The sequence below is a fragment of the Cervus elaphus genome, chromosome 13 (genome assembly GCF_910594005.1).
Source record: "Cervus elaphus chromosome 13, mCerEla1.1, whole genome shotgun sequence".
In the NCBI taxonomy this organism is placed as follows: domain Eukaryota; kingdom Metazoa; phylum Chordata; class Mammalia; order Artiodactyla; family Cervidae; genus Cervus; species Cervus elaphus.
The window spans coordinates 69,202,776-69,213,314 of NC_057827.1; the positions used below are offsets into that span (position 1 = coordinate 69,202,776).

General features: G+C 58.2%; 1 protein-coding gene across 2 annotated transcripts in view; it reads left to right on the forward strand.

Moving 5' to 3' along the window:
- Positions 1-10,539, forward strand: part of TRAF3 (TNF receptor associated factor 3) — a 119,388-nt gene extending 108,849 nt beyond the window's left edge. For both annotated transcript variants that reach the window (XM_043921549.1, XM_043921548.1), the window contains 2 exons: positions 4,560-4,734; positions 5,310-10,539. In XM_043921549.1, coding sequence (XP_043777484.1) covers positions 4,560-4,734; positions 5,310-5,881 — 747 coding nt within the window. In that variant the 3' untranslated portion in view covers positions 5,882-10,539. The remainder of the gene's footprint in view (positions 1-4,559; positions 4,735-5,309) is intronic.

Sequence of the window (10,539 nt, forward strand, 5' to 3'; positions counted from 1 at the left end):
TACCTGGAAGATAAAATATTTCTAATAGCTCAGAGTCACAGCATCTTTGAGATCATCTTGCCTCCCATCTTATTGTCGAGGTTAGTTATAATGCTTTGAATTGCATAGGGACTTATTAATTTCATTTGTATTAAACTTGGTGATTGTCCAGAGACAAGGAAAAGCATAATGAAACATTAGGCTGTAGTAGAAGGGTGCCAGTCGCAGGTATTGAATCAAGCCAGAAAAGCGCGATGCTATGTGGAACAGCATCAGGGCTCCTGCGGGAGGCCCCCTGCGTGCCGCCACTGGCCCGGAGGCGCTGGTCAGCACGCCGGGACCGAGGCCGGCGTCTCGTGAGCAGGGCCCGTGTGCACAGGCTGGCGGAGGTGCACGGGAGGGCTGAGGAGGTGATGTAGTGTTTGAAATGATGTTAAGCCTGTCAGCAACTGAAGGAAGGATGAGTGGGCAGGGGTTTGTTTTTCTTTAAATTTAGTTCTTATTTTAATGTAATGGTTTCCAGTCTTGTGTCGGCTGCCGCGGTACAGCAGGCTGACTCAGTCATACATATAGATGTCGTCGTTCAGCCGCTCAGTCCTGTCCGACTCTGCGACCCCATGGATTGCCACACCCCAGGCTTCCCTGTCCTTCACCATCTCCCGGAGCTTGCTCAAACTCATGTCCATTGAGTCAGTGATGCCATCCAACCATCTCATCCTCTGTCGCCCCCGTCTCCTCCTGCCTTCAGTCTTTCCCAGCATCAGGTGGGAAAGTGGGTCTTTTCCAATGAGTCAGCTCTTAGCATCAGGTGGCCACAGTGTTGAAGCTTCAGCTTCAGCATCAGCCCTTCCAGTGAATGTTCAGGGCTGATTTCCTCCAGGATGGACTGGTTGGATCTCCTTGCAGTCCAAGGGACTCTCAAGAGTCTTCTCCAGCACCACCATTGGAAAGCATAAGTTCTTTAGCACTCAGCCTTTTTTACGGTCCAACTCTCACATCCATACATGACTACTGGAAAAACCATAGCTGTGACTAGATGCTTTTGTCAGTAAAGTGATGTATATACATTCTGCCTTTGTCTAACTTTTTATTTTGTATTGGGGTATAGCCAGTTAACAATGTTGTGACAGATTCAGGTGAACAATGAAGGGACATAGATATACATATACGTTCTTTTTTGTTAGCGTTCTTTTCTATTATGATTTATCACAGGATATTGCATATCGTTCCCTGTGCTATATAGCAGGACCCTGTTTATCCATTCTACATACAGTAGTTCTCATCGGCTAACCCCAGCCCCCATCCATCCCTCCCTCAACCCCGTCGCCCTTGGCAACTATCAGTCTGTCTCTGTGTATGTCGGAGTCTTTCTGTTTTGTAGAAGAGTTCATTTGTGTCTGATTTTAGATTCTACATATAAGTGATATCATATAATATCTGTCTCTTTCTGACTTCACCTGATAATCTCTATTTTCATCTACTTTCATCATGCCATCTGGCATTTCACTCTTTTTATGGCTGTGTAGTATTCCATTGTGTGTATGAAGTAGTAGGTTCATTTATAACCAAAAAAAAAAGAGAGAGTCCATAATGAGGTTGTGGATGCACTCCCCCACCGTTTCCACAGAGCCTGGCTCAGCCCTGCACCTCAGTCCTCACCTCAGAGCCTTCCAGCCACCAGGGGAGGGTCACTGGCTGGACCACAGCTCAGGACGCCGCCTGCCTGGCCGCTGTTGAGCGTGGCCGCCTAGCCACTCTCTTCGCGGCGGGCCGGACCTTCTCCCCGCCTCCTGTCCCGACTCTGGCTCCTCCTCGGATGGCAGGGTAGATGCCCCCTCCTCCAGGAAGCCTTTCCCCAGCCGGTGCCTCGGACCACCTACTGGTGACAGGCCTGTAGCTCTCTGCATCATGTCTTTCCCGTCTGAATCCTGCGGACTGGCCTGGAAGGAGTCCACATGGAGGGCAGTGTCCTGACGGCCCCGGGCCGAGCAGGCAGAGGGGCTTAAAGAGTGGAACCAAAGAGTGTGTGTGTTTCCATCCCTGGAAGGGTGGTTTCTTGATACTTCACTTGTGAAGACATTTCTGTTCTGTTTTCTTGCATGCCACGCGGCATGTGGGATCTGGGCTCACTGACGGGTTGAACCTGTGCCCCGGCACTGGAAGCGCACGGTCTTAACCGCTGGACCGCTGGGGAAGTCCCTTTCTCCTTACACAGTTGGATGACACAGTGGTCCCCCAGTCAGCAGGTCCCACCCTGTCCCCGGGCCCCTTGCTGAGCCCAGAACCCACCCGCGTCAGCCGAGTGACTGGCAGCGATGTAAGCGCCAAGGGGCCCGAACGCACGACGGAGGGTCTGGCGCCCTGTGAGCAGGTCTCCTGACGAGGGTGTGCGTACGTCGTGAGCGGTCTGTGCATGTCTCAGCTCCTGAGCCCTTTTCTCTAATAAAACCCTCACCTGCATTTAAGGTCTGTGTTTATAGAGACCCTGCGGCGGCTGGGCAGAGGTGGCTCGTCAACCATGAGGTCATGTTCGCCGCATCCTCCAGGGAAGGCGGGGCTAGGTCCACGTGCTGCCCTCACCCGCAGCCTCGACCCAGCAAAGGGGCTGCTTGACAACCGCGCATTCCCCTTCCTGTAGGTGGGGCGTGTGTGTGTGTTCACATTCCCCTTCCTGTAGGTGGGACATGTGTGTGTGTGTTCACATTCCCCTTCCTGTAGGTGGGGCGTGTGTGTGTGTTCACATTCCCCTTCCTGTAAGTGGGGCGTGTGTGTGTGTTCACATTCCCCTTCCTGTAGGTGGGGCGTGTGTGTGTGTTCACATTCCCCTTCCTGTAGGTGGGGCATGTGTGTGTGTGTGTTCACATTCCCCTTCCTGTAGGTGGGACATGTGTGTGTGTTCACATTCCCCTTCCTGTAGGTGGGGCGTGTGTGTTCACATTCCCCTTGCTGTGAGAGGAGCGCCTTCTAGGTCATGGGTGGGCCTTGCCTATATGTGTGTGTGTGCGCGCGCATGTGTGTGTGCCTGCGGGTCCCATGTCCCCTCCTGCCGGGGCCCGTGTGTGTGTGTGTGTGTGTGTGTGCGCGCGCGCGCGCGCGTGTGCACCTGTGGTCCCGTGTCCCCTCCTGCCCGGCCCCGCCCGCGGACTCCTCGCCCCTGGTGTGTAGTGGGGGCGTCGCGGTCGCTTCTGTCCCCAGAGCGCCTCATGGCCTCAGGCCGCTGTCCCGCGCGGTCCCCGCTGGGGGGCTCGGACGTGAAGAGCAGCTGGCCTCGGCCACCCCGCCCTGCCCCGCGCTCACCCCGGGCTCCAGCCGCCCCGCGGGCCCCCTCGGAGCCATGCTGAGCGTCTAGGTTTCTGTCAGCGCCCTCCGGCCTCATGAGCACCCACGTCAGCCTGGGTGGTCGCTTTGTCACTTGAGCGGGTGGAGAACAGTCAGACATGCATCGTGGCTGTGAGTGTTCACACGTGTCAACAGCACTGTCCCCAGAAAAGAGACTTTGTGAGCCAGCCGTGCCTCTCGCCATGTGTGTTTAAAATGAAGTGGTCTCAGTGTGGAAAGACGTGTTCTTTAGAGAAGTCATCCTTCCTTTTTAGATGTTAGCTGATATCAGGGTTTCTTGGAAAGAAGAGGAAGATTAACACTGTACTTTTTACCCGGAAAAGTAACCCATGCTTACATGTTTGTTCCTTCACAGCTATTAAGAGCCAGCAAAGGCGCTGAAACCTCGAGGTTTAAAAATAGGGCCCCAAAAGGAGAAGTGATCTCGGCAGGCCCCCGGGGCTCCCCCTGCTCAGCCCGCGACCTTGGGGATGGCCCCCTCGCCCCACAGCTCCAGGGGCTAAGCCGCCCCCTTTCAGGTGCTCTGTTTCAAAAATGCAGATTGTTTTCGAGGTGAAAACCCTTCAGGTCCTGGCTTCATCTACAAGTGGGCAGGCCAGACCTGCCAACTGGACCCCCCAGTTCAGCCCCAGGCCCCCCTCCAGTGACGGCTACAGGTGTGCTGGTCATGTGCTTCTGGAAAAGGGGGTTTCTGAGTGATTTAAATCAAGCCTCACAGTCGACAGCCAAGTGTTTGTCAGCAGAGCTCCTCTGCCACGGAGGCACAGGGCACTGGGCACCGAGCGCTTCGAGGGAGAGACCCCCCTGCCATGGGCACCGGCCTCTTGGCTTCACCCGGGGCCGAGGACCCACCACCCACTGGGGTCCTGTCCTGCTGGGGGGAGGGGTTCTCTCTGCAGCAGGGGCAGTGCGGGGACCCAGGGGTTCTGGTGCTCCCGGCAGCTGCAGAGACAGTGGCCCCTCCGGCCCTGGAGGCTCACAGTTCCACCCCTGCTGGTCACTTGACCTTTCATGGGACAGAGGCCCTCACAGACCCAGCTAAGACGCTGGGAGAGAGGGACATGGGGGTTGCGTGCCCTGCAGTTGGGGCTAGGGCCTGGGTCCCTGAGGGCCCGTGGGTCCCTGAGGGCCCGTGGGCCTGAGCGGAGGCGCCCTGTGGGGGCCGGCAGGGGTCTGCAGAGGCGCGGTGCTCACAGCAGGTCCTAACCGTGTTCTGCCTTTTTGACACTTTGATTTGGAAGCGAGTCATCGACAGCCAAGCAGAGAAACTGAAGGAGCTGGACAAGGAGATCCGGCCCTTCCGGCAGAACTGGGAGGAGGCGGACAGCATGAAGAGCAGCGTGGAGTCCCTCCAGAACCGGGTGACCGAGCTGGAGAGCGTGGACAAGAGCGCGGGGCAGGCAGCGCGCAACACAGGTGAGCCGGCGGGTCCCAGTGCTGGGGCCGACTGTGCGTGAGAGCGGGGCGAGCCTGGGGGTGACCAGCTTCCTGCGCTAGGCGCGGAGGGCAAGGGCGGACGCCGGCGGAGCGGGCCTGCGGGTGGAGGTGCGGAGCTGCTCAGGAAGGCCAGGGGACAGAAGACGACCAGCAGGCGGCGGGGGACCCGGCCAGCCCGGCAGCGTGGCTGATGCCTAGAAGCCGCCGGGCCGTTGGAGCAGGGAGAGGGGTTGCTGAGGGAGCGTCCTAAAACCGCCTGAGCAGGATTAACCGGGAGGAGCGCGATTACGGGGATGCACGTGGGGCCGGATTAAGCCGGCCAAGGACGCGGTGCGGAGAGCGGAGCAGCTTCAATTCCGGGGGGATCGCCCCAAGCTGGGGAGCCGGGGGCAGCAGGCCGGTGCTCCGGGGTGTCCCCGCCCCGCAGGCTGAGGCTGGGGGTCTGGGGCATGCGTCTCTGCCCCCACCCCGCGGGCGTGGGCGCACACCCCCCCCCCCCACCGCGGGCCGGCTTCCGTGGGTCACGTGCGCGCGCCCGCCGTGTCTCCCGCCAGGCCTGCTGGAGTCGCAGCTGAGCCGGCACGACCAGATGCTGAGCGTGCACGACATCCGCCTGGCCGACATGGACCTGCGCTTCCAGGTCCTGGAGACCGCCAGCTACAACGGCGTGCTCATCTGGAAGATCCGCGACTACAAGCGGCGGAAGCAGGAGGCCGTGATGGGCAAGACGCTGTCGCTGTACAGCCAGCCCTTCTACACGGGCTACTTCGGCTACAAGATGTGCGCCAGGGTCTACCTGAACGGGGACGGCATGGGCAAGGGCACGCACCTGTCGCTCTTCTTCGTCATCATGCGCGGGGAGTACGACGCGCTGCTGCCCTGGCCCTTCAAGCAGAAAGTGACGCTCATGCTGATGGACCAGGGGTCCTCACGGCGGCACCTGGGGGACGCGTTCAAGCCGGACCCCAACAGCAGCAGCTTCAAGAAGCCCACCGGGGAGATGAACATCGCCTCCGGGTGCCCCGTCTTCGTGGCCCAGACCGTGCTGGAGAACGGGACGTACATCAAAGACGACACCATTTTTATCAAAGTCATAGTGGATACTTCGGACCTGCCGGACCCCTGACGCGTCCCTGGGGAGGCGGATCGAGCAGAAGGCAACTCCTCCGGGGGGTTTGAACCGGCCGTCTCCGCCGAGGTCCTCGCGCTCCGAAAAGGACCTTGGGGGACGGAGGAAGCGGCAGAAGGCGGCCGCGGGCCGGCGGGAGGAGCCACGCGTGAGGACACACCCAACACGTTTTGTAATAGACTAGCAACACTTCACTCTGGAGAATTATTTATCCTTCGACGAGATAAATACTGCTGTCAGAGAAGGTTTTCATTTTCATTTTTAAAGATCTAGTTAATTAAGGTGGAAAACATATATGCTAAAGAAAAGAACCATGAATTTTTTTTCTTCCTTAAACTTGAACACCAAAAAAAAAAGAACACACCACACACACACACACACACACACACACACACACACACCTGGGGATAGCTGGACATGTCAGCATGTTAAGAAGAATTTATGAAATAATAATGCAATTCTGATATATTCATTCTAAAATTCAAGAGTGCAATCTTGTTTCAAATATAGTATATTGTCTATTTTTAAGGCCTCATCTGGTCTCTGTTTTAATAATTTGTTTGTCAGAAGACCCTGAAGTACACCTAGGTCTTTTTTGAAAGTCTCTAAATTCAGAATCATTTTTTAATTTAAAGTTCTAAGATAATTGTTACTGCAAACATTTTATTTTAAAACGTTGATAGACTGATATTTCTTGGAAGAAAATGTAAAATATCAAACACTGGTTATCACTTGTGATAGGAAAGAGAATATTCAATCTGTTGTTATTTCTCGTTAGAAATGTAAACCTTCAATATCTGTCGTAGTTAATGACACTACTTCAAAATTACTATGAAAGGAAAATTGCTCATGGATGCTGTGCATCATTTTCAGATTTATAATTGTTTTCACCCTAAAATAGGGCATTAGTTGAACTTTGGAGTTCTAAACAAAATCCTGTAGGTTTTTAAAATTCTGCCCCATGTGTTCAGACACGTTCTCTCTTGCTGACAACACCGACTTCCGTGTCCAGTGTCGGGGGGTGGGCAGGCGACTTCGCGCTGACGGCGGCCACAGCAGAAAACGTGTTCCCCATCCAGTCATAACTGCTGCATTCGCTCCGGCCTTTGCGTAGAGATGGTGGCGTCCTGTACACGTGCCTTAGATGTGACTTGCTGCTTCTCGACCCCAGCTCTGTGTTCCCCGTGATTCCAGAAGGCGATGGTTCAGCCAGACTCTCTCTTGACCACTAACTAGACCTTTGCCTGCTAGGGGGCCCTCCCACAGCCCCGTCCGCCGGGCCCCCAGGAGCCTCCGCCGCTTCGTCATCCCAGATTCCAAATCTCTCGGGCCCACGGGCTCAGGCAGGGCCGGGCAGGAGCTGCGCCTCTGTGTCCCGGGCGCGGGCGCCCCCACGCCCGCCGCGGGGCCCTCTGAGCATTCCAGAGACCGCCACCCCGGGCCGCGGAGCTGGGCCACAGGCATCCCGGGGCCACCCTCTGGCAGGGAGGGCGGCCCCGGGGCCCGTCGTCTGGCCCGCGCCCGCCTGGGGCGCCTCTCACCCCGTTTCCTTTCTCTCAATGGTCCAACTGTGAAGAGCGGGCCTGCCCTGCGCCCCTGCTATGCACCCCGCTCCATGGGTGCTCTTATACTGATGGGTGCTACACGTGACGGGTGCTTCTTAGGCGAAACCAACGTGTGTGAGCCGCGCATCTGTGCCCGCGTCCAAAAGACGCGCCCACGGCGGGCCAGCCGGGCCGCGCGCCCCAGACTGCCTGCCACGGGCTGCCGGCGGCCGCGGGGGCGGCCAGGGGTGCCCGGCGGCCCCGCGTCTCTGGTGCTGCCGACCGCCCTGGGTGTGCCTTCGCCCCAGTGCCTGCTGGAAGCACCTCCTCTCCACCGCCTCCCCGGGCTTCCATAAGTGACCTCATGGGTTCCCAGCACCCGCCCGCACACCCGCCGGCAGTTACCACTCCGTCGTCTTCATCTCCGTGTCTTTCCCTCCGCGCTCCCCCCACCCCCGCAGTTGCTTTGAGGGCGGATCGGCGTCCTCGGTCCCGCCCCCGGGTCCTCACGGAGGAGGGGCTCCTGCAGTTGCTGCGGGACCACCGCTCCCTCGAAGGTGCCTGGACTCCCGGGGGAGGGGGGCCGCCCGGAGGCCCCCACCTGGCCTCCAGAGGGTGTTCCCGGGAGGCCAGAGGTGACCGATGGGGACCGCCTGCCACTTCCTCCTGCTCCACTAGAAGGACGGACAATACTGACATAAGCAGCATCTCGGTCTGTTATAAAACAGTTCTTTCCCCGCCCTGGGTGGGGAGCCTGTTGGCAGCACCCCAGAAGCATCTGGCCGGGGATGGGGTGGCGCTTTCCAGGAGCTCCTTCTAGTGGGAGATGCCCCTCACCCCCACCCCGGGAGCCGTGGGACCCGGCTCACTGTGCCCGGGGCGGACACTGGGACGTGGTGGGAGCTTCAGGCCGTGGTGACAGTCAGCGGGAACCCGCGGCCACGCTGGGGGCAGCCCTCTCACGCTCCATCTGATGTTGGGCGCCCTCCGGCCCCCCACCCCCACCGGGCCCTGGTGACGAGGGATGGGTGTGGGACGCGGCACGCGGGTGCATTTTTCACATTAACTCAGTGACAAGTTCCCCACGGAACAAGCCGTTCCAGTGCTGTAGAGGAACCGTGGTGAGTCCCACGCAGGGTCACCCCGCCTGCGTCCCGGCCCCGTTGCCTGGCGTGGAAGCGGAGACCCGCCTGGGCCTCTGTCACAGGTTTTGTCGGCCAGGTGTATCAGTGGCACGGAGACAGCAGGGACTCCTGTGAATTGTTCAAAGGCCCGTCCCACGGGAGGGCAGCACGGTCACTGCAGGTGGACGAGGAGGGCCGCCGTCCACCCACCAGCCCCGGAGCCCCGCCACCAGCTGAGCAGGCAGCTCCTGGCCGGGCAGCCCCCCTTGCCCTCCAGTCGCCGCCCCCATCCTGGAGGTGGGCTCCACCAGGCCCTCAGGTGGCGGCAGGGGGCCCACGTGGCCACCCTGGCTAGGAAGAGGCAGCCGGTCTCCGGACAGCTCGTCTCCCACAGGGTCCCCAGCCGCCTGGGGGCCCGTGTCCCCGTCCACCCCCCGGCACTCGGTGTCGAGGGGACAGTCTCCCGTGCCAGGCCTGGCATCCAGCCTGCAGCCCGTGGGCAGCTGGCTGAACCCTTAAACACAGCAGGCGCAGGCCCCCGAGTGTGCCCCAGGGGCACACACCTCCAGCCACCCAGGCCCGCTGCACCTCCCCGCCCGCGCTCGGAGGGGCGACCGTCACCCCGAGCTGGGCGCAGACCGCTCCAGTCCCAGTGTCTCCGCCCGTCCTCGAGGCGCGGGCTGGGGACCAGGAGCCTCGTGGGGCTCAGCCACACCTCCGCCCTCCGAAACCCACCCCTCTGCTGGTGCTGACCACCAGGGCTGGAAAGGGCTCGGGCAGAGCTGGAAACCCCGCTTGGTAACTTCTAGTCCAGACCGTCAGTGACCGGGCCGCTGAGAAGGGCTGGGGGAATCCAGGCGCTCCTTTGCTCCGTGACCTGATGTTGGGTGGGGGGGTGTCCGTCACCGTCTGCTGCTCAGCCCAAGACCATGGTTCTGCCTTCTGTTCGCAAATCTCGATAGCTCTGTTTCTTCCAAAGTAGATCATGTCCCCGCCCGAGGGTCCAGGTCGGACGGGGTTGGCTCGGGGCTGCAGCCAGGGCAGCTGGCCGGGCCATCTCTGCTGGTGGTCGGGCAGCGCTGGTTGCCCCCGGGGAGCTGGGGCGGCGGGGGTGGAGGTGTTTTCTGCTGGCCTCGAAGAGCCGGGGCGCGGGGGGTCAGCCCCATCAGCAGAGGCCCGAGCGAGTGGCCCGAAGCAGGGCTCGCATTTCATTTCTGCTGCTGCTGCTGTGTCTAGTCTGTCTGTGAACTCGCAGCTAAAGAGGTGGAGTCCAGGATGGCTGCACCACTCCTGCAGTTAGTGGTGATCCGATCCCAACCAGTCCCCTTAGACCAGTAAGATAACTTCCACAGCAAACTCAACGACTTAATTGGTAAACACAAAAAGCTGGCATTATTTTCCAGGATTTCTATGAGAATTACCTGTAGAGTTAACAGAGTCTGTGGTCAAGAAAGTGTACATCCACGCAGACACTTTTGAGAATCGGTTCTTTCTCTGATGGCACACCTCTGCGTTCAGTTCTCTTACCCAAAACAAAGACCAAAGAAGGCCAATCTCTCGTGTGACTCTGTATTTTTAATCTGCCTGTTTTAAAAAAATTAAAAAAAAAAATTGCGTCTGTACAACCGCTCGCTGTGAGGACCCATCTTGACAGTCCAAGTGATTGTGACCAGTGATCACGTCCCGTGTTCTTCTGCTCTTCTGAGAAAAAAAACACAAAAGGACCGTGTAAGTTATTGCCCAGCAATAATCATGTTGTTAACTGTGGGTCAACAACATGTCTGACTTCCTGATAGCATTATTATGTTTGATATTTTTGTTTACTGTATATCGTGTGTGGTTTTATTTGGTATTTATTTGTGTTTTGAGGTCTTGCAACGTTTTTGTGTTCCTGATGCTAATAACTGAAGTTTGTAAGAGTGTAGAATGCCCAACTTTGAAATGCTGAAACTGTCTCATTAGAGGAAAATAAACCTGACTGAGGAGT